Here is an 18,805-nt window from a genome sequence, read left to right as displayed (position 1 = left end):
TCTTTAAAAGACTGTAAACAAAATAATACTGGCAAATAAATAATACGAGCATCGAAGTGTACATCATCAGGTATTTTTAGACGGCCGTATAAAATGCGATCCGGTTTACAGAATATGATACACATAAATGCTATAAATAAGCGGACAGAAGAGCCGGCGGGAAACTTCCTAACGGCGGCTCCGCTTGGGCTGCCGGCACTGCCAGCGGGGCTTGCGCGGCCGCGGGGCCCTGCTCAGGGCGGGGAGGGCGTCATACGGAGGGGGAAGGGGGGGAAGCGGAGCACTGCGGCCGCACCCGCGGGGGCTCCGCGGCCCTGGGACCGCGCCGAGCCGCCTCCTCTCCCTGCCTGCCTGCATTGAGAAACCTCATTTCTGGTTGAGAAAAATAAAAGTCCCATTTAAACTTTATTGAATTAAAGCAAAAATTATTTTTTTATATTCACTCATATATTACGGAGTAATAGTAAAAGTTCAGTATACTTCCTGGCGTTTAGTTGGGCCACATTGTACAAGAGCAAAACAAGCATCAAAACATTTAGCAGCCTTAAATTTCACAATCACTCAGAATTACATAGAAATATTGAAATACTCTAGTCAGCATTGGCTGTGAATAGTTCTTCATGTAGAAATTTTCCCTTTGCCAGGCCATACACAGCAAGAATTTCGTTTTCCCTTCCATCATGGCATCCATGTATTCAAAAATACTTTAATTTTTTGTTTTGTTTTGTTTTAAAAGTTAAACTCAGAGAAAGAGTTAAGATTAACATGTTTTAAAAACAAAACTACAAAATATGCTGTAAAGGACAATGGAAATATCTAAAGTCTACTCGTGTGAGGCAGAAACCATGGGGAAATGGTAGCAGATTACACCAATGACACAGGGATGGGAACAAATTTTGTAGGAGAATATGAAGGGGGGGGGGGGGTGATCAATTATAGCATCTCCCGCCTGTTGGCTGCAACACAACAAAAATAAGTAGTAATTCTTCAAAGCAGGTGTACACAAACCTAAGCAGGATTTAGCTTCTTTAATATTTGAATGTAAAAAGTCTGCTGTCCCCAACTCTTTAAACCCAGCTACCACTTGTGAATTTGTAAGAGATCTCTCCCTTTTCTTGGATAAGAAGTGATTTAAAGTGGGAACACCAGAAATCCAGAGAATGTTGAATACTTCCAGCCTCCCATTAAGTTTCCTCTCTCCAGTTTTAGATAAGCTCTGTCTCCTTTTTCCATCTGAATCAGGACTCCATTGCTAGCAGCTTCCCGGGTCACATCTTGATCCCCTGCAAAGGCAGAAATCACTGGCCACCCATTTAGCATCAAACTCACCTAAAGAGCAAGATAAAACAAAGCCCTCTGTCAATTAAAGTCAGACAATGACACTGCCAGGGCTCGCCTAGCAGGTGAAATGCTTAGTTAAGAAAGGGCCTCTTTTGACAGCTGAAACTCCAGCCCCATAAAAATGAAACACCAATCTGAACCCAGCAAAGGTATGTACTCCAAAGGAAGAAGCCTTTCACCACTGTTTTAGACTGACAACCACATCAAAACACCCGGTGCATATAAAACAGGACATTGATCCTATTTTGAAGAATTTCAATAGGGTGCCTGTGTTTTCAGGCTATGAAAAGAGGTCTGCTCATACTTATTGAAAAATGGCTTTATGCGAAACCTCAGAGACAGCAAGGAGCAGAGCCACAGCTGCCAGAGTCAGCGCGTTTGAAGTGTATTCAAGAGGTAGTTTTCCTTTGTTAGAAAGAGAAGACAATATGCCACAACACAGTCAATAAGCTCTGCCCAGCTCTCATTAATGATCCCAGGACTGCACACCCCATGTTAATAATAAGCTACCTGCCCAATCTGGGTGTGTGAAGGTGTTTATACCAGGACTGAGCTATGCAGCAGTACATTCACCTTTGCAATTGTGCATTGCTACACAGGCAGATTCCCTGTCTAGGTCATGCTACCTGGCTTCAGGCTGGTAATTTGTTATCCCTACCTAGAGATGTGTATGCATCGAACTGCATTCAAAAGGTGTGTAAAGGGTGGCTGCATGCAGTCATACAGAACTACATTCATTACCATCTCCATGCCACAGGCACCTCCCTGCACCCCAAATCCCTATGAAACCTTCGGCTACCTCAGAGTAGATGAGGAGCCTGCCGCGGGCCGTGGCTCCCAAGGCTCTGTGCAGGGACGTTCCTGGGGCACAGGGCTGCCCAGGGGCCCTGGCAGGCGGGGACAGCTAGCAGGCTATTTCCTCCCGTCCCATCCCGGCTGATGCGGGCAGGGGCCCGCCAGCGGCCGGGAGTCTGCGCAGCCCCTGGGGAACCGACCCTTCGGCCGGGAAGAGCCGGGAGGTATGTGCTCCGCTCCCGGCGGCGGACCGGGGGCATGGCCCTGCCCCGCCGCCAGCACGGCCTCGACCCCGCCAGGCCGCGGGCCCTCTCCGCTCCCTCCCGCGGTGCCCGGGGAGCGCGGCGGCGGCGCTTGGGGCTGACCTGGATGGTTTGCCTGTTGTACACTTTCACCACGTGAAAATTGAAACTGTATATCCCCTTTCTTGGCGCGATGAAAGTGCTCCGCTCCGAGTCGAAGTTGCTGCCGATATTCACTAGTACCTGGAAAGGAAGGGAATGGCACCGTCAGCACCTCCGCAGGGCCTCAGCCGCCGCCTAGCCCCGCGGCTGCCCCGGTCCGCAGCCCCTCCGCCTCCCGGGCAGGGCTCCGCCGGGCGGCGCGTCCCCGGCCCAGCCTCGCCGCCTTCCCAGGCAACTTCTCTGCTCCGGCGGCGGCGGCGCGCCCGGAGCCCCGCCACCCCACCGCGCACCTGGTCGAAGTAGATTATCATGGTGCGGTTGCTCATCTCGGAGGGCTCGTGGTTGGTGCTGCGGATAGCGGAGAAGGCGACCTTGGCGCTACCGGAGCGCACGGAGATGCCGAGAGCAGTGCCGGTGGGGTCGGAGGTGGGGTTGGAGTCGCACACCACGAGGCACTTCCCCTCCAGCACGATGGGTTCCGTCTCGTTCTGCCCGCACACCAGCCACGCCATGCCCAGCAGTAGCCCCAGCGCCAGCCCTAGCCCCGAGCCCCGCATGGCGCCGCACTCCCTTCGCTCCGCGCCGCTCCGCGCCGCGCCAGGCGGCACGTCCGTGCTCCGCACCGCTCACTCCCTGCCCCGCCGCGCTCTCAGAGCGCGGCCGAAGGCGCCCCGCCGGGTGGGAAGCGGCCGCGAGGAGGCACAGGAGCGCCCGCACACATAGCGCGGCGCGGAGCGCTGCGGGGCCGAGCGGTGCGGAGCGGAGCCGCCTGCCGCGCCGCGCGGGGCTGAGGGAGGCGGCGGGAGGCGGCGGCGCTGCCGGGACTGCCGGCGAGCACAAAGACGGCGCGAGGCGCGACCCCGCCTCCCCACCGGCCCCTCGCTGGCGTCAACGCCCCGCGCCCGCCTCCGCTGCGCCCGGCCCAACCGGCGCCCGCCGCGCGCTGCCACCGCCAATGGCCACGCAGTCCGTCTGCGGCCGCCGCTTTTGTTAGGCGGCGGGGCGCGGGCGCGGGAGCAGGTACCGAACAGCCGCCCACGCCGCACCGCAGCGCACCGCACCGCTCCGCACCGAGCCAAGCGGAGCCGAGCCCAGCCGCTCAGGTAGGAGCGCCGAGGCGCGGTGGGGGGCGCGGAGCAGGAGAGCGCCCGCTGAGCGCAAGGGCCCGCGGCAGCTCGGCGAGAAGCGGGGTGTCGGGTAAAGCCTGGCTGAGGGCCCGGGAGCCGGAACGGGGCGAGGAGGGCTGGAAGGAAACGGGCTGCTGCGCGGCCAAAACCAGCAGAAACTGCACAGCCGCGGACGGATCCGCCCCCACTCCCGCGCCCTCCCTGCCGCAGACTGCACTGGTGCTGAGGGTCCCCCTTATCGGGCTGCCTTTTCCAGCCGCCTCGTTCTCATCCCGGGGAGGAAGGGAACGCAGCGTCCCAGCCAGGCTTCCCCAGCAAGAAACTTCACAAAACTAGAAGAAGCTTTTCCGCGTCCGAGCGCCCGGCTGTGGCGGAAGGTCCCTGCCTCGGGCCGGCCCCGCCCCGCTGCTCTTTTCGCCCTGCTGAAGGGCTTCAACCCGGATCGCGTTTTTAGGGCCCTTGTTCCTTCCTAAAGAGCAGATCGCTTTGTCGTGGTGGACACGTGGACGGTGCGCGTTCTGGATGTGCTCTCAAAAAATCATAGCCGGGGGTTGCAAAATAAGAGATTTATGGATGGACAGCTGGAAACAAACCACGGGAACTAAGTCACTTTCTAAGTGGCAAATCGGTTTGCAAAATTAAACTTACATTCAGAGATAAAAACTTAATATGGAGTTTGTAGCATCCTCTCGGGGAAACTGAGTATCATCCAAAACCGTGTTCCATGCAAATCACTACGAATTTGGGTAAAGGCTTTCATTTATATTCTGTGCTGTTCGGGTTGTGAGAGTTATAAGATTTTTTCGATTTCTCTCTGAAAACTGCTGCAAATAAAACTTTCTTCACGTTCCTGCCCCACTCAGTTACATGTGTGAATGTACAGTTCTCGGGCAAAGTCTCTGAAGTACCAGTTTGCTCGTGAGCTGGCACTGGCTGTCTCGAAGGGGACAGATGTGGTTATAACCAATGGCCTTCGACCTCAGGGAGGACAAAAGTACCCCATGCTGCATTTTACACATTCAGCAGTGAAGCATTCTGGAAAGCAATGTAGTTGTAAAATGATCATAGGGGGAGGAAAGTGGTCAGAATGGAAGAGAGAATAAAATAGAAACAAAAACTATCCCAAGATGTAAAAAACGAGATGAAACTGAGTGGGAGGAGCCACAGCCTCTTAGAAGCTGTGACATGTTTTACTTCCAGGCATAAGCTTATGATTTATAATATGTTATTAACTTCTTAACTGAGTCCAAAGGCAGAATCAGAAACTTTTTGAAAAATGAAATTATATTTCTAAGGGGTATTAATATGGGTAAAGCAAATAAAAACCAGTAAAAATGAACATTCCACACCCTTTTCAGTACCAGAGAGGTGACATGGGGAAATGGAAACTGAAGGAACACAACTGTGTCCTTTTCAATTTTCTAAGCGCTTGACTGTGTGTTCTTTCATCATACATGGCATCTGTCTTTTATGTAAAAAAAGAATATTCATATATTTCCTTTTAAGACACTTGTGCACGACAGAAGTGAATTCTCTGGTGCTACAGAGCTCTTTAGTTGCAGCTTGCTGGTTTGGGTACAGGAGGGTTTGTCCTCCGGAGTTGGGAGTTGTCCTTGCTGTTTTGTGGGGACCCCTGGGAGGAGTCGGGGTGGCCTTCCTCCTGCTGCTGCCTTGACCACTCCACAGGATTGAGGGATGGAGTTAACAGAAAGAACAAGAACAGACAGGCCTGGAAAAAGGAAAAAATCTGTCACTTTTTACAGAAGCCCTATTCCCATAGAGGAGGTGGGCAGGCAGGAAGGGTGGGGATGGGAAGCTTCCTCTGCCAGATACCACCATTGCCATAGACAATCAGTCTTGCACACTTGACTAGCATGGTAACACTCAGCTTCTATAGTTCTGGCTTTAATAAAGTAACACCAGCCATGTAAATTAGACCTGACTTCATTTTCATTAAATGTCACATGAGGTGCTAGGCCGTTAAGTTGATTTTCTCTGTATTGACAACAGCCTCTGACTTGCACTGGGAACAAAGAAGAGATGCTCAGCAGGAGGATGTAGGATGGTATACAAGAACATGGCGTAATTAGTGATGTATGGCAGAGAGCTCCAAGCTAGGAATGCAGATTTGCAAATCCAGATGTTTACAGAGGACCATGAATTACATTACCCAATCTAATTACAAACTGCCTTGTTAATCAAAGTCACTGAGATACAATAGGGCAATAGTCATTCAGATACAAAGTGAATGGTGTTAACGAACTAACAGATGTTGTAGACATTAGACTGAAACTATTTGTCAAGCAGTGCTCTTTGATATTTGTTTTTAAGAAATACTTTTGAGGGTATGTAGAAAACATGCCAACTGTTTGTCCATTGCATGGTAACCAGCCATGTCCTCCGTGTTGACGGACTGACCACAGATTATTAGTCTGTGGAACTCCCCCACACTTTCACCCATGGTTAAAGAAAAAACCCAAAGAAACCATTTGAAAATGATCTAGAAGGAAAAGAAAAAAAAAAAAAATGATCCTCATAAGTCTCTGAAGAACCGCCTCAGGATGGTTCCTATGCTGCTTCAGATGAGAGGGTTGCTTATTTCATTGCAGAAAAAACCCTAAGCTGTAGAGAGACCAAGCCTTCTTAGAAAAGCAAGTTTAAAACTCAGAGGTACTGAACTGTTATCTGTAGAAATCAATAATTTAGCCACAGAACAGTTTAAATCATGAGCTGCAGCGACATTACCTGCCCTCATTATACTCTCAGTGAGACTTAATCCTGTTTTAGGAAAATCATCTTTAGAAATTCAATCTTACTAGATATTTAACTTGAACTTAACTTAGAAAGAAGGTCTCTGGGTGAGGCAAGCATAAGCTTCTCTAGAAACAATTACAGAGAAATCTGCTGGAAACCTTTGTTTTTCCTTTGAGAGAATAATTTATCTAGGGTTTAGCCAGCTGTGTATAAAACCACCTTTTTACAGACTACTTGCCTTTTGATTTAATCCTTCTTGAGTAAGAAATGCAAGGTCTGACCCATAATTGGATAGCTTATATAAAATGCAGTTTGTTCACACTTCTCAAAATGCCATTTATTCAGTGCTATATTAGTTTATGAAGTATAAACAACAAAAAGCAATTCAGGGATTTATATACACCCATATAAAGTTAAGATACTTGTCTTCCCAGGCATCTGCTGGGACTCTGTACAGAGTCTGAAAATGTGGGAAAATGAGATTTAAAGCAGAACAGCTCTTGCTGATCCATACTGTGCACTACCTACAACCATCTGATTTGCTGTTCTAAGAGAGGTTTGCATGTATTTATGGTGATTTGCTTATGGTGTCACCTTCAGCTTCTGCAGCAAGCAATTAAGGTATCTCAAAGAGCAGACCGAGTTCAGTGAGAGAGTGCGCAGCAGGCGTAGATGAAGTGTTAAGGTGCCATCCAGCAGAAATTATCTGTAATGTTCCACACCCTGAAGAATAAGAAAGGGCACAGATACTTGCCAGAGCAGGCTGTAAACAGAGAAAGGACAGAAAACAGCACAGAGAGGCTGGGTCAGGTGCCAGGGGAGAGAGAACACTGCCAGGCAGGGGAATTCTATTGGGATCACTTGTGCTTGCAGGAGAAAGGTGGCACCACTGAGGGCAGAACCCATCAGTAGCATGGACACCTAAAGAGTGCCTATGCTTTCCAAGGTGTGTACCTGGGAATAACTGCCAGGTGATCATTTGTGTATATCCATATGCAAATGTTCTGTAATTTTTTTTTGCCAAATTAAACCAGATTGCTTCCCGAAATTAATCATGAACTCCTTTCTACATAAAAACAGTTCTACTTTCAGATTTCACTTCTGGCCAGAGAATATCTAACAGAATAAGCTTAGCACTTTCCCTGTAAGTTTATGTGTTTTGAAATGTTCAAAAAGTTTGTGATAAAATGTCAAAATCAAAATTCACCTTTTGCAGCTCACAATCAAGGCAAACCTCAGTCTCAGAAGTGGGAATTTTTGGTGGGTAAGGGCAGTTGCAAACAGAAGTTAAAGGGGAAACTTACACAGTCCTGACCAAAGCAGGGATTGCAGCAGTAAATTAATATAAAATTGTCTACCCTGAAGGATTCAAGTGGCTGCACATATCCTGGGTCTAATATATTTTGAAGAACAACATTGTTTATTAAGATAATGTGGATAATGCCATCTGCTGCTTTCTTATTGACTTCCCGCAATATAGTGTTTGACTTCTAATCTCCTATATATGCATATTACATAGGGCAATTTTAAAAGTGGGAAAGAATATTAGCTGACTCCTAAAGACATTTGAAAAAAACATTCTTGAGACAACTATTAGCTATTATTGGTTTATACAATCATAACTGCCCTGGTATGTTTTAGTGCTGCCAAGATTTTTCTTAAAAAAGAAAAAAATACACTGGATTTGAGTCTTACCTTAACAAGTATCTGCTTTACAGGTAGATCTCTGTTGCTGTATTTACCGATAACATGCAAGTTAATTCATTACTTGGATGGGATATTAGCAGATTTTCTTTCAGGTACAAAAAAACCTGAAGTGAACCATGATACCAAGGTCAGGAGCTTGATTTGTTTTTCCTTTCATAGACTTCTGTCAAAACAAGTGCATTGTTACAAATAAGTAACTCAAACTGGAAATTACTTGCTCTCAGATAGGTAATTATATTTTAACAGGGCAAAATCCCAACCCAAGCTTCCAGAAAACACTCAGCTAAAGCCAGCATGGGTTGGAACAGCATGTGTGATCACCGTAATTGTAAATGTGGCCACGTCGGTCACGCCGCCTGTTCAGACTTAGAAGAATTAAGACCAAAGCTGTCCAAATGTTAACTGAAACTCCTAATAATTAGGGGTTATTAGCGGCTGTTGGCTGGATTTATTTTCTACTGCTGTACTCTTGTATTTCTGGATTCTATTTATACGCAGAATTAAGAGCCCTGTTTGAAGAGGTAATCCAATCTCCTCTGTGTAATTTAGCCAATGATTGTGGTTTGGTTTTTTTTTTTGGCCCTTACTTTTGGCTGTGTTTCAGGATGTACTGTGGAACTGCAATACTAAAACTAATCTCATTCAGTATATTTTATCTGAAAGGATAAACCAGGCCACCTTGCAAGTGCTGGGTAAAACCAACTGGTTTTACAGAGAGAGGACCCTTGGTGCTGAGGGGAACATCTTCGTGGGCATCCTTCCCTCTAGTGGTTGCTCTTCTGAAAGAAGCAAGACTTCAGCGCTTCTGTATTACGTACAAAGTGATGGGTATAGGATGGAGGGAAGCTAGCCAGGGAAGAAACGAATCGACACAAACTTTTATGTGTAAGTAAATTCAAATCTCACGATGAGCCATATCAAGACAGAGATACAAGAGCCATGGATTTGACAATATTTTTGTGAAAAATTCAATATTTCTTGAAAGATTACAGTAATTGTGATCACTTGCACGCAAGACCAGCTTCTCAGCCACTTCACAATGTCTCACGCCAATCCTTTTTGTTGGTCTGTCTTGTTTTCCCATATTCCCAGTGCTTGAAGGACTCACGGAGTTAGAAAATACATTAGTAGCATAAGCCCATAAACCAGATGTCCCTCTTGTCTTCCTTCCAAACATTTTTCTGTTACATACTTTCTCCCTTTTGTCTGTCCTTTTCATTTCAGCACCACAAGCCTAAGTCCACATCCAAGTCTCCATGTTCATTGCTTACCTTTCTGCTATTCCTGCTCTGGGATCAGTGCCTATTGTACAACCCAAACCCCCTTCCAAAACTGCTATCAAAGTGATGAATCAAAACCATGATTCTTGGAGAGATGAGGTGGCTAAGACAGCACTGCAGAGACACATCTACCCCTGAGTAGAAAACAAGGCTGCAGGGGTACAACCCTGCACATGGAATATTTCATTAGGATTTATTTCTTGTCTGCACACAGCAGTGAGTCCTGCACACACAGTGAAGTCCATGCACTGTATTGCATCTCTGGCCATCTTTTCCAGGCATTGAACCAGGGACTCTGTGGAGTTTAAACACCTCAAATGGAGAGGGGAGAAAACATGCTGGAATTAATTTTATGTTTCACATGGATGCTGAACTGTGAGCGTTTTCCAGCCCTTCAGCTGGAGATATCTCTTTTCCTCTCTGCTTACTCTCACCCCTTTCCTTTTTTTTCCACTTTTATTAGCTTTATAACAGGGTTACGCTTTCCAGCCAGGCTCATTTATTCTGGTTCTGAACAGAATAGTGAAGGTCCTTGTAATCTACAGCAGCTGGGAGATTCCCATAACACTTGCCATTTACTGCTCTGACTGTATATAATAGATAACAAAGGGTGTTGGATACCTCCCCTTTTTCAGTGCACATACTGGACATACGTGGTACCCAGCCTAGAAACGATTACAGGGAAACCCCAGGGTGCATCCCAGGGAGCACTTCCATCAGAAATCAAAATCTGACATGACAATGAGGACTGTCAGATCTAGGGGGTTAACTTTTAACCATGTTACCAACAATTAAGATCTGGATATTAGTATTTCATTAAGGGCTTCTCATTCTGAGTAGCTAATTTGTTATTTAGCCAGTTAAAAGTATCTACAGCCTTCCCTGCAGAATTTAGACCAACCTGTGGTTAAAGAATAGATCTTTAAAATAATGGATTACTTACAAGATCTTTGAAGTCCTACTGGGACAAATCTCACTGCATTTATTTCTCTCTAAGTTTGAATGGGAAAATTATTAGTAGCTATGTGGTTTTTCAGCAAAAAATGAAAGAGTAAATTCTATCAAACACTGACTACAGCTACTTTTTATCATAAAATTTTACAGATTCCCCACCAGTGAGCTCATTAGTGTAAATGATAGGGCCTTATCTCAGGTTTAAAGTCAGCATTTTTCCTTAGCTACCAAACAGCCTGTTTGCTTTCGTGACATGGTAATGGAAGACTTTACTCCAGAGAGCAGGGAAAATATTCCTCTCTGTTCTTGCAGAGCAATTGAGTAGGGCTGGTAAAAAGCAAGCAGACAGAGTGGGATTTCAGTGCTGTTTGCATCCTTCTGGAAACCTTTTCTAGAAGGAATAAAGTCTTTGCAGGGGAGAGAAGTGCACACTGTGCCACAAGCTGGTTGCGAGAGGCAGATGTCAAAGGATAACAGAGGAGGATGGCTATTTCTAGACAAAATTTCTAGACAAAATTTCTAGACAAAATAATACAAATCTTTGTAACATACAAGCATTAGAAGATGTAAGTATCTCAGAATAACATCAGTGTTGCCCAGAACATGCAGGTACCTTACCAGACCTGGGAAACTGTAGAATCACGCTTGCAATAGGCACAGGCAGTGGAGGCCTCCTCCTCACTTTCCAGCGGGGCTGAGATCTTAAAGAACTGGTTAGATAAAGATAACACTTAAAAAATTTCAGTCGGCAATGATGGCTTCAGGTGACTTCAGTGGCCGAGCTAGAGGAAAGGGAAGGCAAACCACTGAGTACCAACCAAATTCTCATGAGTTAAGGCTGGAAAGAGCAAACCTAGCAACTGTAGGGTAAATCTGTAAAAGCCAGCATACAAACTGTTCCACAGTGCTTCCTGAACTCTACTTTTTATGTTTGTTATCTCTTGCATTCATCACAGTACACTGTAAAAATAACTAATGAACATGGGTCCAGGACTAAAGCTGGACTATTCAGAGGGTTCACCGTGTTTGGGTTAGCTGTTCAGAAAGGGAGAGGTCATTACATCCAGTGTGCATCTACTGTTTCATTCTTTTCTGAAATTGTAATATAGCAAATTTCCATCTTCTTAACACTCTTTAAAGAGTTGTTTGTTGCTCTGAACGAAACCCCATCTCCACTACTCATTCAGGCAAAATCCCATTTGGTTCCCGGCTGTGCTGGGGAGCCCAGCTTGTGTCCGCACCCGCAGTTCCCGGGGGCTGAGCCGTGTCTGGTGTGCCAGGCTCCTGGCAGGACCAGTGGCTCTACTCTGACTTCAGGCAAGCTGCAAGGCAGTGTGCTTGAGTGACACGAGAAGGGAAGATACAATAGCTGCAGGTGGGAGAACCTTTTCTGGGGAAACGCAGCAGTCTTCAGCAGGGCAACAAACCAAATAACAAACATGGGGATGTGGGCATATAGGTTGTGTAGGTTTGAGTTAAGAAACGCTGGAGGGACATGGCTATTTGTGTCATAAACTAAGCAAAAATTTCTGAGGGAATCCCTCTGTCCATAGAGTCAAGTGCATTTTAGATAAAAAAAAAAAAAAAAGGGAAAAAAAAAAAAAAGCCAACCCAAAAACCCATCACCAAACTAAAAAACCTGAAAAGGAAAATACCTTAATTTGGGAAGGAGACATTTTATCTCATAGAAAACAGAATGTCTGCAATTCACTAATTGGAGCAATATTGTTTAAATATTAAGCTGTGAAACAAAGCAGCATTATTAATTTGACATGGGTCAAGCAGTGCATTCCCTCTTCTCAATTCCAGATTTATGATTTTGCAGTGAACTGGGCCTGTGTTTCCCATGTGTGGGCATGTTTGTTACCCCTGCGACAGCATCCACTGGAGTGCTGATTCTCTGTAAAGCTTCTTCCAAAGCCTATCAAGCTCAGAATCCACTTTTTCTTTCATCTCCTCTCAACCCTGAATTTACCTCCTCATCCGTGGATTCTGATGTTTTATGTCATTTCTGGAACTGCATTTGCACTACAAGATAAGGAGAGAAAAACAATAGAGAGAATTGCTTCACATCAAGAGCGAACTTTTAGATTTCCATTTTTTCAGGTTCATAGAGCACAGGGAAGTACCTGTAGGTTGCTGTAAGCTCCAGTCCTACTAAAAGGGTCAGAGGAGTAGAGAAGGGATTTCTTTATTTACTGAGTATCACAAGGACCCCCTCAATGGCACCAATGCAGAAAGTGACTGGGATATGTAGGCAGTTCTGCTCTTCCACAGGGGCCAAATGTACTTGTTCTGGGAACTGCTGATGTACGTGAACTTCAGAAGAGATGCAAATTGCACTTCATGTAGTTGTGGCTGCTGCTTGGGCCAAATTCTTTTTTACACTGGAATACTTTTTTTCATATATATAAAATACCAGAGACGTATTGCTGATGAATGAATTGTTGAATGAATTGTTGATGAATATGGGTACCTAGTTCTTCATTTACACTGCTTCACATGTACATTTCATCCCCTGAAAAAAATTTCCAAATTAAGCCTGTCACAAATATATTTTCTTACATATTCCTTCCTCTAACTATACCCACAAACACATTGTCCATCAGTGCCGCCAGCAGCTGGTGACAAACTGCTGTTTCAGTAATTACTGAAGGTCTGTATTACATTTGTGATGCTGTTCACCAGAGGGGTTCAAATCTGGAAAGACAGGCATCATCATTTTTCTTTTGAAGCTGAGACCAAGTCTGAGTCACTGGGCTGGCCACTGACTGGCTCAGCAGATCAGCAGTGGCACCAAACATATTGTATTTATTGAATATTACAGAGGGGAACAATGAGATATAGGATGGTAACGGCAGTGATACAAAGGGAGCTAGACAGCACTGGATAAGGAATTGAGTCAGGTGTTGGCCAGCCACCAGGATGAGCATATTTATAACAAAGGTCATTTGACGGTCAGAATCAGGACATAAAGGGAATCTGCTTTGTTTGCAGTCCCCTGTATTTGGAATGATCCACACCTCACCATAATTGTGCAGCACATCTTTAGGTTACAAAAATGCTTATGTGTTTACCATTATGTTGATAAAAAATACGTTTTTCTTTTTTTTCACTTGATGACTTTTTTATTCTTTTAGCTTTTCAAGTAAGCTGGGACTTCTTCATGCTAGTTATGAAAAACATTTACCTATGGAGAAGCCTAGCTGCGTGCAACAACTCTGCACCACACCCTTTTCTCACAGGGTCAGCAATATTCTTAAAGGCTGGAGTGTAAACATTGCATTGCACTGAATATGTGCATTGCCTTTACTTTATCCACAGAAACTCACCTCACTTGCCTAAATCTTTTGCGTACTAGGTTTCATTTACAAATTGGCAGTAAAGTGCTGCAGTTTCTGACAGTTTGCAATTAATTGCACACAATCTGTTTAGTCTTGAAGGTGCCCCTCATAAATGATGATGTATTCCAAAAGACAGTCCAATTGGCTGCTTTGCATACTGCATATATTTTTCATATTTCCAAGACAGGACATATGCAGAATCATTTTACTAGCACAAATACAGGAAGGATGATTTGGAAGAAAGGCCAGAGGCCAAAGTCTCCGTTTCTAGTTCTTCCACTCACCTGCAGACTGTGGGTAAGTCATCTAATATTTCTCTGCCTTTCTTCTGCATCTGCACAAGGCTGTTTGTTCTTCTAAAAGCTGGAATTCAGTGAATGAAACTCTAATGTATTATTATTAATATATTCCAATAAATGGTTGCAGTGCTTTAGCATTGCTTTTAAGTCAGTCAAATAAGTATTAAAGAAATAGTGAATTGTAAGAAATGGCAGTTCAGTCCATCTGATATGCCTTCATTGAAATGTTACTTGTTGGGTGACCTCCTCAGAACAAGAAACTGATAAAGGTGTATGTGCTAAAAGGATCCCAGAGTCTCAAGAAGCTTCTTCTCTTTTCACTCATCCATTGCATAAAGAGTGACCATGAGTTATGTTTGTGGCCCAAATTGCTAAAAGCAACTTTTACAACATAAAGCATTTAAATGTGCCTGTATATACCTTATAGTGACATCATACCTATCACTGTTCTTACAGCTAGCTCCTATTTACTTCCATTATTCTCTCCTTCTTCCCACCTCATTTTATTGTTTTGAATTACAGGCAACTCTTGGAAAAGTGACATACACTTCAATTATACATGTAATACTATAATTGAATCAAACTATTTTGTGTCCCAAAAAAGCTATTCTTTATTTGCTGGCAGGCTGCTTGTTTGTGATCCTACCATTGTCAGTCACATCAGGAAAGCCATCTTAGTCATAAAATAGCTATTGTAGAGGAAGTATTACTGGATCTGTACAGGGCTCTTTAGCAGTAATTATGTTCAGCTTTTAGTGATTTTGAGAGTCACCCAAGCATCATTGATACAAACCATTTACAATGACATGCAATGATGCCCATACGGTATTTTTACAAGCAAAATAAAATAAGACATTTTGGTGGTAACATGTAAATTAGCCTCGAGGCTTGCAATGCAATGCTCATCAAGTGTGTAACATTTAATTACAAGACCACTGAGCATGAGTGAGGTCCTCTGAGCTTTTCATCGACACGACAGATTCTCCAGCTGAACTAACTAGTTGAATCCTCTCATCAAATGTGGAGCAAATCCACCCCTCTTTCAGCAGGCCAAATCGGCATATAAGGAACTGATAACTTTCAGGACCCTATTTTGGTAAAGTACTTCATGGAGCTACTGGTGCTTGAGATAGATACTTTGTTGAATACCATGTGTGACCAACTCAGAACTGCAGGCGCTAGGTACAATATACCACCAGCTCATAATCAGAGGGAGTTGCACCTAAGGTAGCAGAGCTTAGTCTCTGGGTTTTTCTGATTTCTTCCTAAATAAACAAAATCATACTGCACTTCAGGAGCATGTAATGTGCTGGTCTTTTCACATTCATGCAGATCTGCTTTCCTAAGTGTACAGGAGCATAGGAAACTCCAACAATTAGGTGTTCTGCACTGAAACAGTGCAGTTTACATTCACTTGAGTATGAAAATATGGATTAGATCTTTCATTGAGTCTAGCTGCTAGCACAAACAAAAACAAATTATTATTTGTCTCAGTTTTTACTTCTAGGTGCTTCTGAAAAGGCAGTGAATGTTTTCTTGTGGGGTCTGAGTTTCAGGCCAGGTACCTGTTTTCTAAATCTCAGAGTCTGATACTCATAAGGTGGCTGGTGTGGACAAAGAGTGGTAAAACAAGGGAGAAATGCTACAAGACAGATTAAATACATGGGCATAAGTCCTTTGAGCCCATTCAGAGCTATATAACCATCTGCCTTCTACATACACTTTGCCAACATCCGCTTTGTTGCCAGTGGAGATGCCTGAGGCTCTTGTGACAAAACAAAGGACGAGCAAGTGCCTGAGAAGATGCACACAAAGGTTTCGCTTGTTCATGTTTTCTCCAAGACTGATCGTGTATGGTATGTAATGAGAAATTGCCGTTCATCAGTTTCTCTCTTTGACCAACTTTCCCCCGTCTCTGACAAAAACACCTCACATGCTGCTGACTGGTTCAGACCAGTGACAGATTTTGGGGGTTTGGGAGCCAGGCTCACACCCCTGACCCAGTGTTCATTGTCCTTATCCAAAAGAACAGAACTGCAGCAAAGATGGGGAAAAGGGACAGCTAGGATTCTGCAGCACTCAGACCAGAGAATGCTGTGCACAGGAATTGGCAGCTGGTTACCCAAATACTGTATATATAGTGAGATCCGGTTTGGAGCTCATAGAGTCTCTGTTAACGTGCTTTGGTTTCTGGCTGTTCACTTTATTTTTCAAGTGAAACCCTCAATGAATGCACTTGTGGGTGTTTTTCTTGAGTAACTGTACCAGCACAGTGACAATGCTAGAAAAGGACGTATGTGGAAACTGCAAAGTGTTTCATCCAGGCAAATTCTGTGGTAAACATGGAGAGCTTACTAAGCTTTTCCCAGTCTGATAAGGAATTGTGTAATTTCATAGAATCATAGAATAGTTGAGGTTGAAGAGACCTTCAAAGGTCATCTCGTCCAACCTCCCTGCAATGAGCAGGGACATCTTCAACTAGATCAGGTTGCCCAGAACCATCCAGCCTGGCCTTCAGTGTATCCAGGGACGGGAGATATTCCTGCAGGGATGGGAGATATTCCGGCAGTGTTATCTTATATGTGTTTTCCTAAAGTCATAAAGCTTGAAGCTATATATATATATATATATATAGTTAGGCCTTTGTTTTTCTATTAAAAAAAAAAAAGAAAAGTAGAAAGTTTCTATTTACATTTTTAGTCTCTTTGATGAGCTACGTAGAAAACAGACAAAACCACACAGAAAGATAAAGGCTGAAAGAAAAAATACTGCTGTGAAAGAGTAAACTAAACTGTGTAACAGCCTAGTCTTTCTCAAAATTAAGGGCCTCCTCATTTTTGAGTTTTGAATACTTGAATTTGACGAAATTAGCATGTCTGGAGGAAAGAAAGTTCTAAGAATTTTATTACAAATATTAATTAAAATTAATTTAATTAGCTTCTTGATTTTACAATAATCAAATAGAAAATCAATTAGCCATTCCAAAATCAAAAAATTATCCTGTTTTCAGTATGCTTGAGCAAGAAAGCATTATTCTGTATGTTTGCAGCAGATACAAGTTTTGTTTTCGGTCTCTGTCTAGCGTAGCAAATGTATTTGCTAACTTACTTGTTACAGACAACATAAGGTGTGTGTTGTCACAGTTCTCTGTATACTGGAAAATGAGAAGCCTGAGGAACTGGCTGCCCTGCTGGGTGTGTGGCAAGGGATATGGCTTGATCTGGGACAGCTACTCTTAATGTTCTAAAAGGAGCCTGGCTTCCAACACTGAAGTGTTACCTTTTTATGCAAATAATAGTCACAAAAGTATGCTCGATCCTTGCTATTTCATGATTAGTGTTCTCATGTTCAATCAATAAATCCCCAGAGTGTCTCCCTGTAATGGCCATTTTGCTGAGTCTCTCCAGTCGAGAGGTCTATTTAGCAGCAGGTTTTCAGCAGACCAAAATGTGGAATCGATAGCCTGAGAATAATCTGCCACTTGTCCTTATGAAATATTTGTGTTTTTCCATGCAAGTTCTAACAGACCAAGTGACTTTTCCAATATGTAAGGGCTTAGTGGCTTGTATGGAAATGCATCAACCACACAATTGCCAGCACACACGATAGGATCTCTCAAGGTCACTAGCAAATTGATTGAAGAGTTTCAATAAAGCTTTAAAGCCAAGACATGCAGATACAGAGCACCCACCTAAACAGTTGCAAATTGCCTCTGAGTGACTACAGGGTGTAGGTAAGCATAGCCTAGGGAGGACGTGCCTTTCCTCTTGTGAGCTCAGTCCACACGCCCTACCTCCCTTCTGTTGCATGAGACAAAGATCGAAAATATCTGCTGTATGTGTATCTCAACTGGGGAAGAGACATTGAGGCCAGCCTTCTTTCTCAGCTGTTTTTACCTGCCTGTGTTGTTGCAGCCTAGCACAGTACATGACAGCAGCCCACTCCTCAATCTATCCCTTGAGAGGAGAGCAGGGGCAGGGGAGCACCTCTGCATCCACATCTACATTCTCTCCCCCAGGTATCCCTCTCTGGTTTTAACTGTACCATGGGACCATTTTTTCCTTTGAAGAGTAAATACAATGAAACTATTATTAATAATTTTAATAACAATGGTTATTTAAGAGAACTTCATAGCTATTCACAATTAATTTCTTTTCTTTCCTCCTTTAAAATTGTCACAAGACTATGGTAATCTCCACTTGTCTTTTCTGATCTGGTATGTATCTGTTCTTATTTTGGCTTTCAAAGGAGAAGCCCTCAGCAAAGGGTCTGAGGTTACATTTTCATTTTTAGCTTGGTTTCCTAAGGAAATTAAGGTCATGCCATTGCTGTCTGTCTGTCCTTATTTTTCTCTCATATTGCCTTACAGGAACTTTTAAGCCTGTCAGTCAATCGGAATAAAAAAGCATTGTAAGTCTCAAGAATAAATACATGCCTGTAAGACTTCATGGATACTTCTGGTTCGGAGCAGAAGGAAACACAAATCAGAACTCTTGCTAAGCAAAGGTGAGGACAACACAGCCAGTGCCATCTGCTTGGAAGCAGCCAATGAGCAAACCAAGACTGGCCATTTGTTGGCATGAGGCTAAGTTTCGACAAAACAGTGCAGAAATGGCTTCTTGGCTGGTGAGGGTGCAACAGTGACAACCGGGTGCTCCCATGAGTGGGAGGCTCCCAGGACCACATCTCCCTCACAGGCATGTCTCTAGTTCTGTGCTTCACAGCTGTAGTTACAGTTCTGTCCTCAAATTCTGCCTTCCCTGCCAAAATAATCATGCTGTTTTGCAGATTACACATGGG

At 44.2% G+C, this 18,805-nt stretch overlaps 1 protein-coding gene across 1 annotated transcript; it reads right to left on the bottom strand.

Moving 5' to 3' along the window:
- Positions 1-386: 386 nt before the first annotated feature.
- Positions 387-3,373, bottom strand: CBLN1 (cerebellin 1 precursor). Its single transcript, XM_057400079.1, has 3 exons — positions 2,831-3,373; positions 2,502-2,621; positions 387-1,329 (listed from the first exon to the last, which is right to left on the bottom strand). Exons 1-3 carry the CDS (start codon positions 3,095-3,097, stop codon positions 1,132-1,134), a joined length of 585 nt encoding a protein of 194 aa, XP_057256062.1. The 5' UTR covers positions 3,098-3,373; the 3' UTR covers positions 387-1,131.
- Positions 3,374-18,805: the final 15,432 nt, after the last annotated feature.

This window comes from Pezoporus wallicus, unplaced genomic scaffold (genome assembly GCF_028554395.1).
Source record: "Pezoporus wallicus isolate ANWC-B61680 ecotype Strahan unplaced genomic scaffold, APGP_CSIRO_Pwel_v1 contig_13243, whole genome shotgun sequence".
Taxonomy (NCBI): Eukaryota; Metazoa; Chordata; class Aves; order Psittaciformes; family Psittacidae; genus Pezoporus; species Pezoporus wallicus.
This window is presented reverse-complemented; position numbering and strand designations above follow the sequence as displayed.

What these genes read in the sequence shown, in the direction of transcription:
- CBLN1 (XM_057400079.1), bottom strand. Translation starts at nt 3,097, where the DNA reads ATGCGGGGCTCGGGGCTAGGGCTGGCGCTGGGGCTACTGCTGGGCATG. An exon ending in TGATAATCTACTTCGACCAG is followed by an intron (nt 2,622 to 2,830) that starts GTGCGCGGTGGG and finishes CTTCCTTTCCAG; the next exon opens with GTACTAGTGAATATCGGCAG. An exon ending in ACAACAGGCAAACCATCCAG is followed by an intron (nt 1,330 to 2,501) that starts GTCAGCCCCAAG and finishes CTTGCTCTTTAG; the next exon opens with GTGAGTTTGATGCTAAATGG.